General features: G+C 39.3%; 1 protein-coding gene across 1 annotated transcript in view; it reads right to left on the bottom strand.

Annotated features, from left to right (window-relative positions):
- KPNA3 (karyopherin subunit alpha 3) overlaps window positions 1-25,380 on the bottom strand; it is a 52,018-nt gene that overhangs the window by 3,232 nt on the left and 23,406 nt on the right. Inside the window, exons 3-16 of the mRNA XM_086476489.1 lie at window positions 16,232-16,321; window positions 15,994-16,023; window positions 15,840-15,892; window positions 15,658-15,753; window positions 14,056-14,141; window positions 11,047-11,133; window positions 10,484-10,653; window positions 9,304-9,348; window positions 6,647-6,778; window positions 5,344-5,472; window positions 3,513-3,617; window positions 3,306-3,377; window positions 3,036-3,198; window positions 2,020-2,114 (exon numbers count right to left, since the gene is read on the bottom strand). Coding sequence (XP_086332615.1) covers window positions 2,020-2,114; window positions 3,036-3,198; window positions 3,306-3,377; window positions 3,513-3,617; window positions 5,344-5,472; window positions 6,647-6,778; window positions 9,304-9,348; window positions 10,484-10,653; window positions 11,047-11,133; window positions 14,056-14,141; window positions 15,658-15,753; window positions 15,840-15,892; window positions 15,994-16,023; window positions 16,232-16,321 — 1,353 coding nt within the window. The remainder of the gene's footprint in view (window positions 1-2,019; window positions 2,115-3,035; window positions 3,199-3,305; window positions 3,378-3,512; window positions 3,618-5,343; window positions 5,473-6,646; window positions 6,779-9,303; window positions 9,349-10,483; window positions 10,654-11,046; window positions 11,134-14,055; window positions 14,142-15,657; window positions 15,754-15,839; window positions 15,893-15,993; window positions 16,024-16,231; window positions 16,322-25,380) is intronic.

Raw genomic sequence — 25,380 nt, 5'->3', positions numbered from 1 at the left:
TTTTTTTAAACCAAAAGTACTTCATTACTCTACGGATATAGAATGAAAGACACCAGTATCCAACTTGTCTCAACTTCCTCAGAGCTGACAGAATTTAGGTATTTACTGCCTCTAGGAACAGCAGACAACTTGGTCAGCGGCACCAACATGCACAGCTTCAAACCCCACCCGTCCTCCTCCAAACCACCAGCTGCATCTATTCTCCAAACGTGCCACCTCTACAAACCAGGCCGCAGGAGCCACAGGCCTCGTTCCAAACCGCGTGTCGTTCTGAAGCAGTAAGAGCCCTTGCGTGGGGGGGTTAAACAGCCTTCTGAGATCTGGCCTCCAAGTAGTGCGGACGTCAGAACTGACTAACCTAAAGTCTTTGTTTCTCTATTTTGTGTGACAATATATAAATCGGAGGGAGAAATTAAGGCCTTTGGTGACAGCAACAATCCACAGGAGAGAGCGGGACACGTCATGCCCAAAGGACGGTTTCAGAACGCTTTGCAAAATGTTTGCGCGTTGATAAATCAGCGCTTCTGCCTTCTGCCGGGGTACTACAAAGTAGTGTGACCTCGGTTCACACGCCTTTAACACAATAAACTGGTCAGGAAGCCATTAGTGCCGGTCCTAAGGTACGTGGCTGTGCACTTCACAGGGCTCAGCAAAGGAGCAGATGGGATGAACAGTGAAGAGGTATCTAGTAGCCAGCAACACCTCGAGAACAGAGAAGACCAGAACGCAGGAATACTCCTCAGCAGTCAATCTTAACACTGCCCAGCAGGCTAACATAACCAGTCTCTTGCCTCCCTAGGGCAATTTGGACTTCTTTTCTGTTTGGTTTTTGGTGTTTTTTTTTGCACCAGCCTGCAAACAACAAGGGTTACTTTCCTCCTTATAGTCACTGACTGAAAATTGGTCTGGTTTTACATTTTAACTCCTATCTCTCAATCACGGAATTTCTACGGTTTCGAGTTTCAGAAGCCCCAGAAAACATGGCAATATAAACAATAATCTGAAGTAAAGTCTGGCTCTTGAGTAAAGGAGGTAAATTCAGCAAATCAGGCATAAATTAAATTGCATTAGTTTATGTAAAAAGTAAATGCACAAAAGGGAGAACCTCAAAAGGGATATTTTTCCACCTGCACCAAGTAGACTGTACTTACTCTCCAGCTAGTTACAGAAGTCTCAGAGGCATTACAGAGACTATTAGACACTGCTCACAAAACCACTACAAGCACAGGGAACTTTTCACGTATCTTAACCTCCGGTGACTAACTTTGCAATCACATGATGGGCCCGTGAACTGAAAATTAATGAGTCCTAAAGTTAAGAGCTGGTATCTGGAGAGTTCACTTCAAGAGACAAACTGAAGACATGGTTCTGCTAGGCTGCAGAACTACAGACACCCTGGACGGCTGGAGAAGAGATCATCACTATTGGTCTTCAAATTGCTCCTTGCTGCGCTTCTGAAGCGCTCACAAGCAGTCAGTAGCAGAAAGAGCTAGAAGCCAATGGGTCAAAATACCGAACCAGGGTGCAACAAAATATCAGATGGTCTAGAACAATCAGCTGCAGAAAGTGTTAACAGTTTTGATGACTCTTCAATGCAGAATCCAAACTGAGCAATTACAGAGCTGAAATACAGTAACCCATCTGAAAGTAAGGGTCCACTGCCCCCTCCAAAGACGGATGTACGAGAAATGAAAAGGAGAGCCAGAGAACTGTTTAGATTCTAATCACGAGTAATGACATGTCAATGTAATTTACATGTCAGTGTGACAAAATTAGGTCAGCGTCAATCAATTTATTAGGCAAAACCAGAGCATTCATCTTGATATTGCTGAAGAAAATTCTTGCTATTGAGAAATTTTCAAAGACTTTCAATTAAGGGCGGCTGTACTGAAAAAGGAGCAGGAAAACTGACTTCCCAGATAACTTATGGTCATGACAACTGGAACTGAGGAACAACGACAATGTACTTACTAAGCTAACAGCACAGAGCATATACTCTTCAATCTTTAGTGTACTTACATCATCACCAGAGAAATACTGATCTATGATTTCAAATGCTAGTTTATAAATGTCTTCATTCTCATGCTGTTGCAAGGCTTCAATTTTCTCTAACCCTGAATAAAAGAAAATGGAGAAGAGTTTTGTAAGTTTAAACTGGAGTCACTGAGAACTTTGAAAAAAAATAAGAAAAATCACGAAACATTACTACTGAAAGATACTAGAAAAGATGTAGCTCAGTTTGCAAATATTATCTACAGAGTAGATGTTTGTCTCTAAAAGGAAAGAGAAGTAGTTTGTGAGCCTTTGCATGCCATGGAATATCCCATTTTATGAACAAGAGACAATGGAATCTTCTCTCTTTTTAGACAAAACTCTGAATTTTTTTTTTAAATGACTTCTGTCTACTACACAGCTTTCCTTTCAGTCATTGTGCTTTCTGTATATCACCAAAATACATTTGTATGTTGCATATGAGTTTAAAACAACAAGGTGACAAAGCCTCACAACAAGAGTAGCTTAAAACGCTAGTTCCATTTTCAAACTGGATATGGAATAATACAAGGGAAAAACTTCCAGTGCAGTATGTTCCTCAACATCCCTTCTGGTGCTACCTCACTACCATACATGAATTAGCATGTGTTAAACCTTGGATTGCAATATCCAAAGGACTCCTCACCCTGCTTTGGTCTGTAATGAAATTATGATCCTAACAACTGCTTCCAGGGCAATGAACTAAAGCAATAATTGTGTGGTTAACCACAGAACAAAGTATACACAATAACCAAGGAAAAGAAGTACAACTCATTTAAACCTGAAAAATACCTAAGCTACAGAAAGCTCCTTCAACAATTGCCTCCAAAGTGACCACCTCTAAATCGAATTAAACAGAAAAAAAAAGTCACTTCTCTCATTACAGAAGTCTCACTTGCTTCTTCACACAGCCCATGGTAAAACAAAAAGTGCTGTAGTAAACACCAACAGCAGCAAGAGGAAAACAGCAACTTAAATTTTTAAGCAGCCTAACAAGCACTTACCTCCACACTCTTCTATAATTTCAGCTATTGTGCTAGCCTCATCACCAGCCATTATCAGGATGTTTTTCAGACCATCCAGCACCACCTGTACCACTTGAGAATCCTTTACCGAGAGTAGATTGCAGAACGGTGGGATTACGTTTTGCTGTACAAGGTATTCAACCTAAATAATGAGAAAAAAAAAAAAAAGAGTGCTTTCAGCATTGTGTTTCTTACCAACGGCTGTGAGTATAACGTTTTAGTGACAATTTGAAACCCCACTACACATACCTGATCTTTTCTCCCACTTATTGTCAAATTGCTAATTGCCCAAGCAGCTTCCTTTTGTGTTCCAAAGTCCCCCTGAAAAATAAAATTAATAGCTCATTAAAATCAGCATGGAATCATCTGTCAAGCTTCTTATTAAAAATCACAGACTCCTCATGTCAGATTTATAAAAAGAGGATGACAACTTGCATAGCTGATAGTTTGACTGACCTTAGCCAGCTGGTGTATGATCATAGGGATTAGCCCAGCATCTATTACAGCCTGAACTTGTTGCTGGTTTCCTGCTGTGATATTGGAAAGGAACCAAACTGCTTCCTACATTTGGACAAAACAAAAAAGCAAAACACTTTCAAAAAATAGTCAACAGATAAAAAAAAAAAAAAAAAAAAAAAAAGAACCCCAACCAAACTAAACAAAACAACCTCAAACCCTAAAATCATACCATAACCAACCACTAAACAGAACCTCCAGGTTTCCCCCCCAACAGCACTTCTAGCACACAAACTTTTATCGCACTGTGAAAGCCAAACATGCAGAGGACCAATATAAAACCGATATGATTAATTCACGGGGCCTGATTATTACTTCCACAAGGAGCGTCTCCACATATCGGGAGCAATACTGACCCAAACCTTATACCCACTCTGCACTGCTGAAGCCACAGCCATGTTTTAAACTTTCAATCAGTTTTGCAAAGAAAACAGGAAAATTGGTAAAACCAGTAAAACCTCACATAAAAAAGGACTTATCCCATAATCCTACTACTGACAGCTCAGTAGTAGCTTTCTGTGCTGACACAAGGAAGACCAACTCCAGCTCCCATTTTCTCCCTGAAACATGAAGTGGAGCTCACAAAACTCATTAAAGTATCAAACAGGACTCAGTCCTGAGGCTTTACTCCGCAGTTATCTCCTTCAGGTGGTTCATCGACACAGCTAACATCTATCTAATGGCAGCTACAGATTCCCGGTTACAAGGGGGATACTTGTCAAGGCAATCCAGAACATCTTAAAAAGGCTCCAATCTTAAGTAAAAGACAAAGAGATGTGGCAAGCAGCCAGTTATGAAGTACTGCAGGAAAAAACCATAATGGGTTCCATTTTTTAGGGATGTTTATCTTGCTTTTATTTGTATGTGCCCCTCACAACATACACGTAAAACTCAAAGCATTTCTAGACTCCCCTTATACAAAATAATTCCTTTCTTGCCACTCAAAAAGAGCTCTTCATCATTCTTTTGTTAGAGCTAGAAGGGCAGGCAGAAACAAATCACAGCAGTTTGAACTGTCAAAGGTAACTTCTTCAGAGCTCTCGACAGTTGATAAGGCTTGAAGAAACAGATTCCTCACAGGTTTCCCCTCAGTAGTATACTAAGCAGGGGAATTACATAAGCTAAATGAAAAAGCCGCCTCCTCAGCCAGCCCCATCTTCGCAGTGAAAGGTGGCACAATGATTTAAAAAAAATGCAAACAACATGAAATACAGCTCTGGAAAAGAGAGCACTGATCACTTCCTTTCAAACTCCTCCTAGTCCATCCAGTCCTTGCAGCAGCACAGTTACCTCCGCCAAAAGGAAGGAGAGGAAATGCAGAGGGAGCTCTCGGAAAAGGACCGGGGTACTCTCTACTACTTTGAAGATGGACAAGAGAACAAACTCCACTAGGGAAAGGAGGAGTGGAAAAACTGGGTCCATCTCGCTCAACTCACTGGACTCAACCACGAGTAACACTTTTTAGTTATGAAAAACTATAACGCAAATTAGCCAGTTACTCAATTTGCAAATGAAGGAAAAGTATCACACTCTACGGCAAAAACCAATAGTCCTCCCGAAAAGCACTAGGCATCAACACCAGTGCATGGCTCCTCACTACGGCTGTTTGGCTTTAGCCCTAATTAAGCACCAGCCTCCAAGGCTGCGTCTTTACACAAAACTGCTTACATGCCAGAAATAAAAGCTGTGAAAAAAATCTTCTGTAATATTCTACAGACTGCTGTTTTATTTCTGAAACAAAAAGATTAAGTTAGGAAGAAACAAATCGTACCTTGTTTATCTTCTCTTTTGGATGCGTCAGGAGATTTGGGAAATAAGACAAAACATCACAATTGAGAACAACTTGTGTCTGTTCATCAGTACCAGTTACTATGTTGCCTACTGCTCTCAGTGCTGCTGTCTGAATATCCAAAGTGGGAAGGAAAAAAAATTGCATGTTAAAGACGTTGCTGTTACTTATGTTAAAACAAAGATCATTTTAAGAAGTCTCTTCATAAAAACACTTTGCAAAATACAATTTAGCACTTCATCTTCTGAGCTACATCCTAAAAATGGGTACTGTGTCATCAAAACAGAAACACACAGTGCAGCATTTTACTGAATAGATGCACTGCAGCTCAACTCAAAAAGCGTAAAGACTAGAAATTAAAAGAATGTTAAAGCAATATAAGATTTAATTCACCATGTATCTGATCTGAGTTACAATTACATTAACCGTTTCTCGGCTTTGACTATGTCTGCCAAGGTTGGCTACTTCTCCACTCAGCTCTCCTACAGAATTAAAAACCTCACAACTACTTTTCTGCTGATTGACTCTCATTTGGCTTTCAGAAATGGACTTTATATCTTTACGTATTGGTTAGTAAGTGACAGAATACTGGAGAGACTCCTTTTCATCAAGTGAACTGGTCTGACAAATTTCAAGACAGCCAAGTCTCATCCAAAGTACAAACTAAACAAACACGACAAACGCACAGGTACACAAAAAAGATCCCAAGTACAACGGCTGGTTTATAAAAACCACGCACACATTAACTAACTTTCAGTTTCCCTTTGTCTTTGAAATTAATCAAACAAGCTGAGTTAACCCACCTTTTGCAGCTAATTAGAAATTTACTTTACTAAAAGGACTCAGCATCTGCAAATATTTTAACATTCAAAAGGTCCCAAAATATTAATTGATTTCCATGAGCTATTCAAACAGAATATGCACAACCATGTATGCAGCAACAAAAAAAGAGCGCACAGAACCCGAATTCTGGAAAATGTAGTATCTCCTGTCATTAAATATTTTAGGACTACAAAAGGCAGGCAACCCCTAGTAATCACACAATGGAAGTTAATGTTTAACCTGTCACTTTACTTAAAACTATATTAGAACTGTTTTGTTTGAGTTTTCTTTCATTGTAATAATCTTTTTTCCCCAGCGTAGGTAACATTTTTTGTTCAGTTTTACCTGCAACAAAAGTAGCTATCAATGCTCAACTCAGTCCTTCACTAATAAATACTCTAAGGAACGTTTTTTAGAAAGCAGCTTACAAAGGATTATTCAATAGCCACTGCACCAGACTTACTTGAACTTTAACCTCCTGATGACTCAGAAGGGGAACTAGAAAAGGTACAACTCCTGAATCAATCACCATTTGTATCTGTTCATTTCCACCGTCTGTTAAGTAGGACAAAGCCCAAACAGTGTCCACAAGAATCTACAAATTGGAAAAAACATCATTTACGCATTGAACAGTAAAATCCATACAATGGAGTCTAAATTTAGTGATCAACATCCTACGTGTCTGGGAGGGGGGTGGAAGAGCGTGCAATTTAGTTACAGGAAAAACTCAAATATTATGATGAGACCTAATTAGTAAAATGTTCGATCATTATGTACAACTATGAAAACTGGGGCCATTTGTTCCATAATAATAATTTCTATATGACCCTTCTCAATTATTTTTTTAAATTAAATACTACATTTTGGTGCATAAATAGACAGCATACATCATCTCACAAAAGTAAACTGTTGGGTTTGATTTGCATTTCAAAGATAGACAACCAGCTCAGGTAAGTAGCTGTGCTAGTAACTTTCTGAAGAAAACACCAACCCAGTCTCCTAGCACTCCTCTAATTTCTTAGCCGTGCTATCTTTTGGTTACAGAATTCCTAAGTTCCTTTAGCCTCTAATCCATCTATCTACACCTTAGCATTTCTGATCCATAGTGCAGTTCTGAAGTGAAATCGTGAACTATTCTGGATGTATGCCTTTTTCCACCCTCATATTAAGATTAAAATCCCAGCAAAGGAAAGGAGTTTTTATACCAACTAAAGGACTAGCAACTATTGTGAGGTGGCAACTGTTCAAGCAAAGCAAAAACCCACAGAGAAGTTACTATCATGCAGGGCAATCTTAAAGACAATAAAGACTAAGTCACTGATGACTTGATAAGGATGATTTGAGAGCCCTCAAAAAAGTTACAGTCATTGAAATGTAGTATCTGAAGCAGAAACAAAGCCAGCAGAAAGAGGGATATCACATCACTTAGAGATGATGTTAGAACTGCAGGAAGAAAAATCTGGACCCCACTGAGGACATCACCTATTGAGGTCCCTAGATCTACTCTACTTTTAAAACAGAGACCCATTTAAAATATCCAGCTACTAAGATAGCTCAACACTACAGTACTGAAAGCTAGGAAGGACTTTAAAGTCCTGACCCACAGGCTGCTTCCTCCCAGCTCCAGGGACCAGAGAGCACAGACCTAATGCTTTCTTGGCACAGCCTGCTGCTGCCCTCAGCTGCTAATGCCACAGGGGTGGCAGAACGTGCTGCAGTGGAGCCAGTATCGCAGCAGAAGCAGTGAGAGATGGTGCCTCACCAGGTTGCTGCCCCACAGCCCTGTTGGTGACAAGAGCAGCAGCCGCCAGAAGCGCTCACAGGACTGTTGGCTGACCTACCTGCATCACTGACTCATCTCCAAAGATAGGTTTGCTGCTCCAGTACAGAGAGGCTGGGACCAGACTGGTACCTCCAAACTAGCACCTGACTCTCAGGATCAAAAAGACGGGCACCCTAATTGAGATCAGTCAAAACCTGGCATCACATAGTCTCATACCTACTTCAAGAAGCTCTCACACAATTATTGCTTGCAAAAGCTTTCAAATTCGGTAGGGAAAAAAAAGCCTAGAGGTTAGAAGTGTGTTTGGTTTTGCTACGAATTTCCATCCAGGTTTGTCCAAATTACGAATTGGAAAGTCACCATGTGCTGTCTCCCACTCACACTGCACTGGGAAAACCCTGGCAAAGTCCCAGATTAAACTGTTTGCAAATATTTTGCGGAGCCAAGCCCACTTCACCATTAAAAGAGCAGCAGAAACATCACTACCACAGCATGGATGTGACAAAAGACAGTTCCACCAGTCTTATGCTTTGTCCCCAGACCCACCACAAGGGTTCCACTCCTGCTGCCCTAAATTGAAGGATCGCTATAGGGAGCAAGAGTCAAAGACATTACAAAGTACTGACAGGAGGAAGAGGAGAGCAGCTCAATATCCCTTAGTTACACAGATCTTTGTTCCTGAAGTCCCAATATAAAACTTCAGGAGGTAAGTCCATCCCTCTAGGACTTTACTCAGAAAATGTATGTAAACCCATGTATTGGGAATGTGGGAAGTACTGAAGGTTTAGCATTAAAAACCTGAAGAAAAGCTGTCAAAGGTGCCACAAAACAATAGTTTATTGCTGTTTATTTAAGTATATTTTCATACGTGATTTCCTTAGTTAAACAGGTTGCAAAGTCAGGCACCCAACAGGTTACAAAAGTCAGATTGACCCATATGATCACAATATTTGGATGGATACATAGAATTATATATATTTTCTACACATGCATTATGTATCACCTATGCAAAATTATAAATTGGGGCTGAATTAAAGTGAAGCTGATGGTAAAGCTGGCACTTGAAATTTCTAGTGCTCGGTTCCACAACATAGGCTTTTTTGAAATGTAAAGGATTAAAAAAAAACTTTTAGAAAAGATACTTCAGAAATGGTATTTGCACTTTCTTTTTCATGCTCTGAATGACTACAATTATATTAGTCTTCATGTCTAATTATGCATTTACTACTTAATTATACATAAATTAACACACAAAACCAAGTTTGCCACTTAAACACAATCTTGCAGCATTTTCTCTCTAAAGAATCTAAATATCTAAAACTTTAGAAATTACTTACATTTATATCTGTATGGTAAATGAGAACACACAATGCTGGCAAAATCTGAAAAGAAGTTCATCAGTCATTACAGCAGAATAAAATTGGCTGTACAATCATGAATCCAAGTACTGCAGTCACAAAGCTTAGCTCGAGGCTGCATTAGCATATTGCATTCACACACTTCCCAGCAGCTGGTCATTCCCTCAAAGTATGTATAAATATATATGTGTAATATTTAAAATTTGTAAAAATACAAGACAGTACTATATTGCAAAGACATACAGAGCGCAGACTCTATTTTAAGGGAAAACAAGCAAACAACATAGGTAAGATATCGCCCTGCTAGTCTGAAAGCTTTGTCACCACACAATGTAATAAAAATCATTAGCCTAATGTCAATGCATAAAACCCTCTTGGATTAAAGTAAAGTTTTATTTTTGTATTCATGTATGAAGAAAATATAAAACTGAGCCATGATAAGACTGCTTAGAACAGGGGTTTTTATTTGGTAAAGTACTATTTGTAAGTTTCCCTGGTCTTGGCTTCATTTTTAAAATTTCTTTAAAGTTTAGTTGCTAACAATACTATACTTCACGTGCCTTCAAAACGATCTACGCTTTGGAATTTATCTTAAAATGAAGAACTTTATGTATATTACAACTATAGTTCTAGTCAAACAGCATCACTTTTCTAGCTGTGCCTGCTCCATAAACTCCGCATTTGCTCTGTTCACCAGTTTAAAAGGATTTTCAGGTGCTTCTCTTCACAAGCGGGGACTTGACACTGACGGCGTGTTCACAGCTAGTCGAAACACAAAGTACGCCACATTCACTAGTTTACTTACACTTCCTCTTACTGACAACTACATCTAAATACTTCCATATAGAGAAACACGTTTATAGGCTTTTTTTTGATAAAACCACGAAATGTTAACACTTTCGTGTGTTAATTTTTTGGTGTGTCCATTTTAATACACGGCTCATCAGTCTTTAGTCTCACTCAGTTTCAGATCTTGCAAATACCTCTATTACAGCCTTAGCAAGAAGCATCAAATTGGTCAAATTACTTCATTTAACAACTGGTAAGTGGAATAAGACAGAGGCAATAAACATGCATAAATCCAGAGTATGACAATGTAAAACATTTGGCCTCTAGCCCAGAGTATAAAAAATTATCTGTCTCTTAATTCTTTATTTACCTCCTGAACTGTCTCCATAGGCGGTGGGGGGTCCTTATTCCTGCAGAGATTTACAATGACCCATGTGACGTTCCGAAGGAAGGTGATGGGAATGGAGGGATTGATGAAGGACAGAAGAGGTTTGACAACTCCCAGTGATATGACATAATCTCTACACTGAGGACCATCACCTACAGAAATGAAAATTGTTGTAAAAGAAATTACATTAAAAATGGAAAATCTTGAAATGTATGCAATGACATGTTGGGATACTGAAATTCTATGTTTCCTCACCAGTAGTCTACTACTAAAAGGTCCTGTTCAATTAAATATACATACCTACAGATATGTATGTATATTTTATAAGACACAAAATTTATCCTGGTAATATTTTGAGTAGCAAGTGATACTAGTCTTTAGAAAAAAATAAGATGTACGTATGTAATTCTGGCCACATGGAAAATTGCATTAAGCCACAGAATTTAGAGGAAACATAGTCTCATATGATAATGCCAATGTTCAAAAAGTCAAATTCTAAAATGAAACGCTCCCTGATTTCCAATCATTATAACAGCAAGAGTTACCTATAATATTTCCAAGAGCCCAGACAGCTTGCTCACAAACATTCTGGTGTGGTGAATGAAGTAGTCTCAAGAAGAGGGGTACTGCATCTGCAGAATGCAAAGTTTGGATTTGTTTTTATTGGAACATAGTATATGCACAATACTTTCACTGATCAATACAAAACACTTTCTCTACCATGCCTTATGCATGTTTCTACTATGAAGAGCACACAAAACCTCAGTTAAACATTTCTATATGAAATACTAGAGAGAGGAAAAAACAGACTTGAGAACAAGCAACTACCAAACAACAACGCTCCCCACATTTAAACATTTCCCCATAATTCTCAAAGTGATATGCAAGCGCCTCAAGTATGTAGGTCCTAGGTTTCATGTCCTGGTATTTCAGATTTTCCAGTTATCCAAGATCATGATACATACCTAGCAGAACGACTTGCCTACTCGTGCAAACGTGCTTCAAATCTTGACTTTAAGAAAATAGCTTCCTCCCAAGAGGCGGCTATAGTTAGTTTCCATATGCAGTGAAGATTTACATCCATCTGCCAGTCCTAAGACACGTTTTAATTTGCTTTTATATAACACAGGCAAGATTAAGAAAGTGGTACTGATTTTAGATATCAGTCTCTGCTGAATTAAACACAGTTAATAGAGCTAAGAAACCACCCTTCTACTATTCCCATGCACTGCTTCTCTTCAGACAACCCATACTGTTGGAAAGACAGTAATTCTAGCAGCAATTTTTTAAATCTATATATGATCATACTTGTCCTATAGTCTTTCCGAGCTAAGTAAAATACATCAATTTATTTACTGTTGGAGGAAAGAGTATTTTTTTCTTGTAGAAATAGCTTTGGAAATTTAAAAAAATTGCAACACAATTTGTGAGCAACTGTAAATCAATATTCTGTTGATAATGTAACATGTGATAATGAGCCAAAAAACCTTGAAGTATTCTCCTGAAAAATACAGAGCAATGAAGAATAAAGACAATCTAAAATTCCTTCCCTGCCCTAGATGAGTAATTCAGCAACTGCCTATAACTGACAAGTTAGGAAGGACAGCACCACACCGTTGCTTAAGAACACCCTCTCTGTTCTGGTAACAATCACCCCACTTCCATTAGCCTAAGTGGAATATTCTAGCTTCCTTCTCAGTGATTACTGAGACTATACTTCAGCCATACATGTATTCAACATGTTTCAGAGAGGAGGGTCAAGTATGTTGTTTATATGAGATTGCAACCCTGGTATGCTTTCAAAAGCAGGAAAGAAATTGTTTCACATCGGCACTCAGTCAGGAGGACAGCCTGAGAAAGCAGGAGTCGCAGGTTACCTGATCTACTGCTCTCAAACAATTAATTACTTCTGCTCCAGACTGGCTCCTGCCAAGATCTGCTCTGTGTATATAGTACTTCTCTTTAGCTGGGCCTTCCAGCCGCCACCTGTCCCCTCCTGATTGCAGGAGGCCACCTTCTTTTGTATTTAGGCTGCACCAGCCTCTTCTATAGCCGCAAGGGGCTAAAGCTTTGTTTCCTCAAACCGTCCCTTATCTAAAGGGAGTAAAGTTGGGAGGTTGTTTTGCCTTAGTCATCTCCCAGCCAAAGCAGCAAGACTTTTAGACTAAACTTCTTCTGGTTTCAGGGGCAAAGCTTGGAAAATGCTTTTGCTTCTTTAAAGTCATTTTATCACATTTTCTCCTTTTCAAGCACTAGCTAAACAGATTTTGGGACAGACGTATCCCAGCCTGAACTTCTAGTAATTGTTCAGGTAACAGCAACGCTTTTGGATGTGCTGCACATATTTTCATTCTAATTTTAATTTTTACTTTTTCCAGATTTTTTTTCTCCAAAGCTCATAGTATAAACAGTCTTTTCATTAGATTCATTCATTTAAATATGGTAACATTGTGGGACTTGAAACAGGAAGAAAACAATGACTAATCAATGAACAAGTTGGGAAGGATGAAAAAACTTGGGAATAGGTATTCAAAGATATTCAGGCTCCACAAAAGCAATCTAAAAACAGAGGTGCCCAAATTACATCGAGATATTTTGAAACAAATTCAAAACATGGCTTTTTTTAAAAGGCTTTGCATTTTTATCCAAGACTCATTTTGATAAGCGTTCTTTTTCTGTTGCTCCGATATCTTAGCTATACAGAATCTAACAATCAGTAAGATCTTTTATTAGCTATTAAAATGTACAAAACAGCATTTTCATTTGAAAGGTAGGTTCATACACTCAAAAAAAAGAAATCAAATAACTAAGTCACCATTTTCCCCATATAAAAACACTAAATATGAGTGAGCCAAGACAATTCATTATGTGTTTGCTTATCTATAGTCTCCTGTTTTATGACAAAATGTTGTATTTAGCATAAGAGTGATTGTTTTAAGATAAGCGTGCTGGTACATAAAAGCTATATATATATATCTTTATATTAACTTTAAAGTTTATTTCCTATCTCTTTTTCCTAATGGAAATCTCACTGGCTGGCTAAGGAAGAAACGAAGGCAGCACGACAAACTTGGTGTCTACAGGAGATACTAATCATACAGTCAGGGAAAAGATGGCGATTTTCTTAATTCTGTATTTAAATAGGCAACCTTACATAACTATATGTATTTAACAACTTTAATGAGATTTATGAACATACCTTTGAGGTAGAAACAATTACTTCCTAACGTAAGTTTTAGCCATAGGGGAATTAATGGTACATGATTTCAGAAATCAACCCAAAAATTAGAAAGGACTAACATTTTTTGTCATACTCATTATATCATCTGTCATTCTCTATCTTCTTTAGGGGAAAATCAGGTCTGGGATCCTTAATATTAATCGTTAGTGACAAACAGATTAAGAGCAAATGTAGAATTTTTTTGAGAAAGAGGACAGACATGCATTTATTATTTTAATGATTTTGATAACAAATAGCATTTGTTATCCAACTAACCCTTTTCCCCTTTACCCTCAATATCCACCACCCCCAAAAACCAAACTGTAATACTTACTAGACTGTACAACAGCTTGAGTCTGTGCAGAAGTGCCTGATGCTATGTTAGTCAATGCCCATGCAGCTTCAAATTGTAATGAAGGACTGTAATGAAATAATTTTACAGTAATAAGTTGAAACATGATCTAAAGATTATTTTATGGTTCATTTCATCATTACTAGCTGTATCCACTCTGAGATGCTCCACATTTAAGCAGTGCCACTGGGCTAAAAGCTTAAAAAACAACCCCAAACCTCTAAGCCTAGGCATTTCGGAGGAAAAGCTATAGGAAAAAAGATTTTACATTCTATGACCTTCGTAAACCACCCATCACTCTGACTTCATATTAGTAATAAAAAACCCCAAGAACTCGTAAAAACAAACAGTACCTGTCAGCAGCTATCTATAAACCTTTACATCCTAGAATCAAATGCACTAAAATTCTAGCTCTAGGTTGGTCCTTTTCTTCCTTTTGTGATAAGCTTTCAGTTATAACACCAACAACAGCTTTAACAATCTGTTATGCAAAGTCTTTGCAGAGTTTACCTCTACTAAATATTATATAGCAATCGCAATTAAAAGGAGTGCTTAAGAAAACGCTGAGTTCAATTTCGAAAGGCTTATTAAACATTTATAAAGGTAAATAATACAAAAATTAGACAGAAGATTCAAATTAAAAGAATTTTCACAGCACTGAACCATTTACTTCTAGAGCAGACAGGCACTCGTGACCCATTTTAAAATGCTATCCTGGTTTGAATGCTATCCTATTGCCAGCTGCCTTCTAAGCAACTGTTTTCTTAAACAAGCTAGAAACAAAGCTACTCACGCTTCATGTTTTTGCAACCACCGAATTATACCCAAAATGCCAATTTGCATTTTTGAAGTTCCTAGCCCTTGTGGCTACAGAAATAACCTTGAAAATGGAAATACTGTAAATATATTTATGGCTGCCTGAGACCAAAGACAGGCTAAAACATTTACCTCAAATGTGTTAATCCCCACCTATCTGAATAAGGGGCTCACGGATTGGGGAATACGGCATTTTTCTTACATGCCATTAAACTCTTGCAACTACATGCTCAATGTTCTCTACCTCCTTTACTGAAGCTCTTGTTTTCCAACAAAGACTCACAACAGAGTGCATGCTCACTGTGTTGTACCATCACATGAGGGAGCAGCACGGAGCCAGAAGGAAACCCACCTTGCCATGAGAACGAAAGAACCTAGAAACTTAAGCTAATAACCTTAATGAAAAAGACAACAGGTGTGTTCTGGCAAAGAGCCCTGTTCACAACCAGGCATGTTCTCTGCCTTCACGCAAATACACACAGTAAGTCTGAGACAGGTTTATTGAAAACAGTTAACAATAAAGTCTGAAATATTCAAAACCAACGAGAAATTTAGTAAGGTTTTCTCCATTAGCTGGATATGCTCATGCAAGCTCTAAAAATTAAAATGACATTTCAGTGGCAGAATAAATACTCTCAGAGAATTTACGGTTTATCATCATGGAATGCGATCACATGCTGCTACGAATCCTGTTTCATTTGAAATGATGAGATGGTTTTTTGGATGCAGATTTTCAGTAAAGGTGAACATTTTTAAAAGTATACTTACTTATCATCCCTTTCTAGGCATTTAACCAGAATTGGTAAAATTCCTGATTTTATTAAGTCATCAATAGGCGGATTTCTGTCACTGGATAGGAGTTTTCTGTGAAATTAAATGTAAAAGTAAAGTGAGTAATTTTCATCACAAAAAATGCGTAGGAAATATATTTCTGTGCCTTTATTTTTTACCTTGCAGCTTGGACAGCACTCAGCTGTATCACTGGGTTGTCACTTGTGGCATTCTAAAAAAAAAAAAAACAAACAACCCCAACCAGTAAAAACTGAAAAATGCACAGAAGACACTTCTAATGAAAAAAAAAAAAAAAAGTTAAATGAAATATACCTGCAGTATAGCTTCTAGTGTTACATTTTGCTGGAAAAGAAAAAAAAGTTTTAGTTATATTTTACTAAATTATATTCTTTTAAATATTTAAGACAATCAAACTAATTTTAACAGCATATCAGTTCAAAATTTTGCTTTCAAATAACTTCAAGTCTTCCAGTGTTAAAGTAAAACCAGAATACATTGTTTTGAGACACCAATGAAGTTTTAAAAATAATTCCAGAACCAAGGGACTTACTGCTTTGAAGTCGGCATCAACATCAGAATCTTCTAAACTTTCTTCTTGGGGAACATTTCTTTTTTTCAGAAGATGTTCATCTCTTTTGTTCTGTAAAGGAATGATGAAAAATGCCTATTAGTACAGTGCTGGTGACGATATAATGGCCCCTTTCAAAATAAAAGTTTACATAAGATTGCTTTTTTTTAAAAAGGCATTTGTAACTGCAAATAGAATTTGCAGTATTTCAGCTGCAAGAATCTAGCAGCTTGCTAATCACACACAGAACTACGACAATCCTTGACATTTGAATGAATGAAAACTTACAGTTTGGGGATCAGTTTTCTAACAGACATTTACAGTACACCTCGATCTGTATGACATTAACATTTAGCCACATGTAACCAAAATTATTTTTCAGCGTAAGACTAGCTTTCAGCTAAACCTACTTCAAAGTGCCCTGGTTATAGGTATTTTCATCTTGTGTGTGAAGTAGAATGTTCCGTGTACAATGACACTTGCAATATTTCCCACTCGCACTGTTAGCCTAAGTTTTGACTTAAAAAAAGGACCCTCCAGCCTTAGCTCCTTTAAGGAATTACTGCAGAAAAAGGTACCTTTTCAGTGGTAAAGGACCCATGCAACATTTCTACCTCGCTTAATTAGAATGTTTGAACACCTAAAGTCCTCATTTAAAAAGAAAGGAATCAAATCAATTGTAATTGTATTCAAATGCACTTTTTTTACAAATTTAAAATGCATTAAAAGTATTATTCCTTAAGTATGAAGGAGTCTTTTCTAAATTTTAGACTTTATCTTTGTTTGGTATGTCTAGAGGTACAAGCAAAGATAGAAAGGACAATGGAAGATGATGATGCAGTATGTATATTTGAACACCTTTTTGTTTTTGTTTTTTTAAGAAGTGCATTAAGATTTCAATCTCTAAAGAAGCAAAACATTGAAAAGGCGTAACAAACAGATATAACACCTAAACCAAATGTATTACATTAGCAAGGAAAGGCAGGCTTTTCAGTTTCCAAACAATTATCTGATAACTAAACAGTACTGATTATAGAGATTGTATTATATCATGCTTGGCTTGTAATATATAAAAAAGTCTCCAAACAGAATCATGTTTTGAAGGAGTCCACAATATTTTATTTTATGTTAGAAAAATCAGCAACATTGGGTCCAAAATTTCTGGAACTTGCTTACTTTTTAGACACTTTAAAAGGAACTTAGAACAACTTTCCCAGCCTCAGTTTGAATGGCTCCCAAGAAACATATTAAGACGCTAAAGCAATAAACAAGCACCAGAATTAAATAACCCTTTCATGCAGAAGGCAACATTCCACAAATTTAGCATAGTTTAATTTTTGTCAGGTCTAAGTACAGAAATTCCTCAAAGACTGCAGAAGATCACTTAGATCAGCTATGGCAGCCTCTCCAAAGCTGTACGGTAACAGCAGCATACTCGGACCACATCCGTACAGACAAGCACTGAAGGTACTCTGTTTCTGGAGAGAAGGCAGATGGAAATGAGCAGGCAGTTAAATGCTCAGAAAACAGTGTTATGCAGACAAACTGCACCAGGCAGGTACACACTGATGGACAGATTCACCATGAAGACCTATAATGTATTTCTCTCATGTTTCCACACTTAAGTACTTGGCGCTGCCATTCCAAGCAAAGAGCAAACATCATTCGACCCCAGTCAATCTGGCTTTGCTCAAGTACAATTCCTTCTCCTACTGTCTACCTAAACCATAACCTACACTTTGGCAACTCCAGAGGCCCTCTCCATGATCACATCATCTTTTCCCCCCGTGTACAGCCACTGCACACATCCACCAGCGGAGGAAGCAGTTCCTTCCTGCCTCGGATAAACGGCTCCTAAAGGATCAGCTGTGCTGTTATGATAAAACAAGCCAGTACTGGGAGAAGGGACTGAACCTGGAGGAACACCCTGATGTCTTCAGTCAACTGTCGTCTTCCTACCCAGAGGTATCACCACAGACTGGGGTGGTGAGCAAGCCCACACACGTATGAATGTACAGGGAGACTTATTTAGTTATCAGGGTGGCAGACGCTCAGCCAGCAGACACCCCCTGTCTTCAGAAAAGGCGCAGCCTGGAGGAATCGGAGTCTTAGTGCAGAACTGTCACCACTGACTACTGCAGCAAGTTAAATGTTTCATATTAGATCACTTACTGAGAAGGGTGAAGTTTCCTTGTCACTAGCAGCAAACTACTGTGGTACAAGGCAGGGTTTTCCGATTCTGTTCCTCCTAAAATACTGGGCTGGATTTTTTACATCTCATGCTCAGAAAACTCAGGGAAAGAGCTTTGCAGCGTTTTTCTAAAATATGTTTGATGTAAGAATCGTTATGCACACTGATTGACCTAGTGATAGCTACTTGTTTTTCAAACAAATGATCCGCTATCAGTGGCGTTCAGCTATGTGTTTTGCAACACCTTGCAATAAAGACAGGTAGTCTTTACTTTTAAATTTCTTCAGAAAAGCATTTTAGATGCAGGTCTCTTGCAGATCCTTTGATTCAAAAAATGATGAAATACCTAGAACAGTCAAGAATTTAGCAAACAAATGCTTTTTATTCAACCTACTGAAAAGAAAATTCCAGCTAGGAAATGTCATGTTCTCTGATTTGCCATTTTTCAGGTCTCTTCTGTCAGTAAAAAAAAAAAAAGATAAAGCTATTTAAGAGCTCAAAAAGTAGATTCTCCCATTTAGGTGTTTCACACCACTGTATTAGCAGATTCCGCCACTGCTGAATCCTCTGCCCTTAAGGAATTGCCTCATATTTGGGGAGAGAAACTGGTACACCACCACACTGCGTTGTTCCGCACAAAAGCATCCACTCTAGCACAGAATGGATGCACCTCAGAGAGATTCGACTGAAATCCCTCCAAAAGCAGAGGGTATGCAAGAGCCATTTAAAGTCCTATTACTTCACGGCTATTGAAAGTGGAAACTTGAATAAGGCCAAAGCCTTCTCAATTGTGTGGATGTTAAATAGATGGCATCCATTCAGAACGAAGATCACATTATTAAAATGGAAATAACATTAGATACTCACATACGTGTGGGCCGCATCTATCATGCACATTACTTCTACCCTCAGTACTTTTCCTCCCCAAAAGATATTAACCAGAAACAGTTGAAACCATGTCATGCATTTTCTAGCTTGAAAGATCTAGAACTTTTTGGATGCAAAACGCAGAGTTACACTGCAACAACTGTGGTACCGAACATGTATCCCCCTATGGATATGTGTGCCTCTTCAACATACACAATTACATCATTCTGAGTGATCAGTGTTTGCCACGGTTGTGCCTTTATTAGAGTGTAACACAAGGGCTATGGTATCCAGCTACTCCAGAAAGCAAGAATGAAGATGTATTGAGATTCTCTCTCATCCTGAAATACTAGGATGGCAGAGGCTGGAATACAGCAGCGAATCATAGAGTGGTTTGGGTTGGGAGGGACCTTTAAAGGCCATCTAGTCCAACCCCCAAAACCATACAGAGCATATAGCTGGAAAAAGCAAGAGTCCTGCTGTGGGTGACTGAAGAGCATCCTCACAGAACAGCAGGAATGAGCTACGTGGCCTTCAGTAGCCGAACAGCTGGAAAATCACCTTCCACAAACACCAGGCAGTAAGTCTAGGGCATGCCAGTGGACAAAGCATTGAATTGTTCCATGCCACTTCACCCAAGAACTTCAGAAAGACTACCTGCCTGTAACCATTATTCAATACACACTTCATGTTTATTCACAGTGAGCGCACTTCTATACAAGTGCCACTGGCTGAAATAATTTGCTTGAGTAGTATTAGAGGGGCATGCACTAATTGTCTCTGCTTGTAGCCACAGAATTGGTGGTAAAAACTTTTTTTTAAGTTCCTCCAATTCCCTCAAAATCTTTCAGGGTCTTGGACAAAGAGGAAAGGAGGGCAGGTTGTAAATGAACACATAGTCACAGAAGAACAGTAACAGAACAGTAACTTGTTTCTCTCCTTTAAGCATATATTGCCGCAGTGGGTATCTCCAAACAGTACTCCTCACAAAAACTCCGTTTACCTGGAGGAGAGTCCTATGAATCCCTAGATGAACAGACACTGAAGGACTGTTCTCCCAATGGCACCAGCATGCTGAGAGATCAAATAAAACGGAGCTCCAACTAACTATTCCGCAGCTATCAGGAATGGAGATATCCCACTGGGAGGCCACTGATAGTGATGATGGTAACAAAGGCACAACAATTCAAATTCTGGTCCATAAAACATATATAATCTAGGTTTAAATTCCACTATGGGACAGGATCTCTTGACAAGAGCAAAACTGCATCAGACTAATTAGAAATCTTAGTATGGTAAGACTGAGTAACACTGAAAAGCCTTCCATTTGTAGCTGCAATGTTACAGATGGCCATATAACTGAGTTAACCAAGAGCCTAGCTCTCTCTTGTTCCAGCAAGCAAGTTAATAGCTCCTTAGAGAGCCTTTTATACCTGCATACACAACTATACAATTCCTTTGGCAACATGAGTATGCCTCAGAGAATGCTTCCTAATGTTAACGTTAACCAAAATAAGTATGAGTAAGCGAGTATATTCTAAGCAGGGTAGAATATCTCGGCATTAAGAGAGAGAGCTGAATTTCACAGGACATAACCGACCACAGGTTGACCCTAGAATTTCTGTGAACCCAGAGAATATCTCCAGGCTGTCAATCACATGACACAACAGGCTCCAGAAAAAGTTACCTTAGCCAGGGAAAGTAAGAGCAAGTAAGAAAGTTCCCGTAGCTACGCACTGTTTGCCACCGGTTGGGCTGAAAAACTGTTAAGAACATATATATGAGGAGCTTCCACAGCAGCCTGAAGCAGGGAGGCTAGTACTTAGTGAGAAGCACTAAAAGTTTCTTACTAAGAAAAAACTGTTCTTATTAGCATGGCTCATGAAGTCAAAGCGTTCATCGAAACTTCCAGTCCTAAAAAGTGCCTTCAGGTCTATTTGAAACAGCGCTGTCCATTTGCAAAAGCGTCCAATTCCTGGACAGCTAAACCACTGTATACAGCAATTTGGCAGACCAATCACTCCCCTGCCTAGGGTAAAAGAGTATGATTCGCAGCTTTGCATGACCTTAAAATGCTTGCATCTTGTCATACTGTGACAAACTCAAAAGTTTTTGCCTGAATCCCAGCGTCGGCCTCTTCTGCAGGCTCCTGTGGCAAAAATGAAGACAAATGAGTGTATCTGGATACAGGCATCCTGTTCAAAGCCTTTTGAAGGGAGAGGCATCAGACCAGAATCCCTAATGAAGGGTAAGACCTTGTCACCAACAAAACTAAGCAGGTCTCCTTCAAAAGGGAAGATCCTCATCCACTGCCTGAACCATGCGTGCTATGTACAATGAAGTCTGTAAGTTTATAAACAGCAGCTGACTGCAGGTTATAAGCACATCAACACTCTGGCAGAGATCCCACTTGTCCTAGGTTACAGTGTAAAATGTGCCAAAAAGAAAAAAAAAAAGTATTTTATTACCATCTTCAGGAGCTGTTGAGACCAGGTGGGGCGGTGCTCCCTGCCTCCCCCCTCTGGACTATCTCCTGTTACTGGGCACAACAATGCCTTATCGCCTGACCCATCGATAACTCGCTCCTGGACTATCTCCTGTTAATGGCCCATCAAGGAACTGCCTCACGACTCCCCATCCCATTGTGAGATGCTCCGCCCGGGGGGAAGGAGCCAAGCAGTCCATGCCAAATAAAAACGGAGATTTCGAACACCCTAGCAGCCTTCTTCCACTGGATTCCCAGAGGAGCTTTTCCCCCCACTGGAGTTCCAGAGGACAAGAGCTACCTACCGACCACTGGACCTTCGGAGGAAGATCAGACTCTTTTACCTGATTGCTGCTTCCACAGAACTACATCCATCGCTTCAGGAGGACTGCAGCCATCATCTTATCGGACTGCTACTGCCACCCTAACAGGGTGTCAGGTTGTATTTCTGACTCTGTCAGTGTAAACCAGTGGGTTGTTTGTTTTTTCCCTGCCTTGTGTTATATACATATATATATATATTAGTAAAGAACTGTTATTCCTATTCCCCATATCTTTGCCTGAAGGCCCGTTAATTTCAAAATTATAATAATTTGGAGGGAAGGGGGTTGCACTTCCCATTTCAAGGGAGGCTCCTGCCTTCCTCCACAGACACCTGTCTTTCAAACCAAGACACCACTACAACAGTCTACAGAGGTTTCCATACGAACAAAGGCATGTGGACGTATATGCCAGGCAAAAATGCCAAATGGTTAGAAACAACGGTAATGAGACCGCAAGTCCACCTGCTTGTCCACTGTGGTGATCTGTTAAGTTTTTGATGAAGATAGCCATTGTTTACTTCACTGACAGTGGGAAGGTCAGGTTGCATAAACAGTGAATATGCAATTCCTGCAGATCCCAGTAATTCTTGTTTACCTTCTCAGAAGATGGCTGCAGGATTCAAAAAAATGCTTATCAATGCAAACAAGTTTCAAAGACAGCATGATTAACAGAAGAATCCCTGTGGGCAAAGAGGATGTCCATCAAGCTCTGTGCTGCACTCCACTCCTTCGGACATGGCTAATAGGATACTTTAATGGAGCTGTGAAAGCTGTTAAATACAAATTTATACATGCTTTTCAGCATTTGACACATGGAAAAACTCTATGAAGAGTCTCAGCTCTGTTGGGAAGCTTCAAGATCAAAAGGGAAAAGAAATAAACAAGAAAATCTTTGCCCTCAGGCCAACAAGCACCATTATAAAATTCTTCTTCAGGTCAGGGAAAGGTTTAGGAACTCAGCAGCTAGTAGGAAGAAGTTCTTTGACCATGAAAGTTAAGATAGGTACGTTTGAGCCCTCTGGGGACAAGAAACAGAACTTCAAGAACATCTCAACACTAGGAACCGGAGTGCTAGCCAGCATTAGCTGTACTCAGAGATGACAACAAGCATCTCTTTCCTCTGCTCTCCCACCCTAGGAAAGACTAAAGGATCAGGACAGCGATGGAGGTAGATTCAGGTTGTCTGAACATCCCTTTTGAGCTACCACTGATGTGACAGACTGAGCTGAACTTCCGGGTTTCACTTACGTGTAATCTCCAATTTCGGTTTTGGGGGGTGAGAGCACCTGCCACAGTCCATCATGAAGAAAAAGAAAATGCCCAACACTCCAACCTCACCGTGTTAAAGGGATGCTCTGAAGACCTCTACTGAATAACCTCTTAACAGAAGTTTTCTTAGGTGAGCTCTTTAGCCTGAGCAAATTTCTACTAATAGCTCTTGAATATGAACCTGGGGAAAGATTCAATTTCTTTAATGGTTGGAAAAGGACCATTAGTTGTCTCTACTCACTTAGAACTCATTAACAGCTAGAGAGATTTTAAAAAACCCTGTAAACCTGTAAAAATGCTGAACAGGTCAATCTGATGATCCTACAATCCATGGATATCGAAATTATATCCTACATGCTTAGTGAACTAGGGGACTAGGGCATCCAAAGGCAGTCGAGAACAGATTCCAAGGCTGTTCTTCAGATAAAGAGCATAGCTACAGATATGCAGTTAGAAGACAAAGGCAACTTTTCTACATTTGAGTTCTGTTAACTCCCCTTTGTGACACCAGACAGCAGTCACAACGTTCCTGTTTGGCTACTGCACATCTTTCTCGGAAGATGAGCAGGTTGACTAAAAATAAGTAGACATATACATGCACACCAGTGTATGGCTCAACAGCCCCGAGTACAGATTGAGGCCTGTTAAGTTAGGCAAAAGCATGCTCTTACTAAAATGGATTCAAGCAAGCCTCCAAGGAATTTCATCACAGCCTTTTTCAACTAAGCCTTCAGGAGAATACATTAGGAATATAATTTTTGTCATAGGGTCTTTTTTTTTTTTTTTCCCCTTCCTTTGAGGAATCAGTCAAGGCAGGGTAGATGCAAGCTCTTTCCTAAGACTCCGCACTACTAACACTGGAGAGGGAAGCCTCCAGAAGAACATACTAATCATGCTTCATTCTCCCTGTGATTGTAGCTGTTTCTCTGAAGTTGGTAGACTTAACATCTAAAAGCTATTTGTACACATTGAACCGGAAAAGACGCGTAACCAAAGCAAGTTTTACTATCCTGGACCCGAAAATGTGGAATTTTCTTCCTTTTGCATTCTCAGACTTCCTGAGAATCAGAAAAAGATTTTTCCCACTCTAGTTCTCTCAGGAACATGAAGACAGGCTCCTTCCTTCAAGGCTCATTACTTTATTTAGGAGCTATTGTGGACATAAGCAATCTTCTTTAAGAAAGATCAGAGTAGGGACAACAAGTACAGTATGCCAGAGAAACAGGTAAAAAAGACATACGCCCATGGCTCCTTCATCCACCACTTGTTTAGCAAATAATTGCCTTGCATCAAACCTAATTGGCAACTAGAGCTTTCATGAGCTAATGTCTATAAGCTCTGAGAGGCAGCCGAGTTTGCCAAGAAAGTCAAAAATAAACCTTGTGAGAGATCCTGGAAGTTCTTCGGATTCCAATTAGTTAGCAGGCCTTAAAGAAGGACACGATCCTCTATTTCTGCTGAGGTCAGGAGTGTTAAGGCTTCCTTTGGAGGGTGGCATCTAACTCAATGACCATAGCATTGACCTGGCTAAGGACTACCTTTCTTAAAGCACACAAGCAACTCAAGTCAAGCTTCCTCCTCACAGAAAGCCAAGCACCTAGAATCAAAGAAACTCTGTTATAGGCTTCATTTCGATATGGAACCTTAAACTGAATCCTAACCATTAGTCATCCACCCCACTCCTCTTTAGAGTGAGACTAGTCAGCTAGGTTAGCCAACTACTTCCAGGGTCCTTGTTGCTAACAGAGCAGCCCTTCAGGTTTCTGTGCTGAAATTAAGTGATAAAAATTCTAAATCGCAGTTCGCCAAGACACTACACTGAGAAGTTTAAATTCTAAACCCAGTCTCCATCACCAAAACTGACATCATTATCTTGTCTGTCTGGAAAGGGAGACAGCTACTCTTTAAGCTCTTAGGCCCATTGCTGCACTAGCAATATAGCAAGAGACCAAGACCATCTTTACAGAAACGTAGCAGATCCATTCCCAAAACACGT

This window comes from Leptosomus discolor, chromosome 1 (assembly GCF_034619465.1).
Source record: "Leptosomus discolor isolate bLepDis1 chromosome 1, bLepDis1.hap2, whole genome shotgun sequence".
Taxonomy (NCBI): Eukaryota; Metazoa; Chordata; class Aves; order Leptosomiformes; family Leptosomidae; genus Leptosomus; species Leptosomus discolor.
The sequence above is the reverse complement of the archived record's forward strand: the minus strand, read 5'-3'. Positions and strand labels throughout refer to the sequence as shown.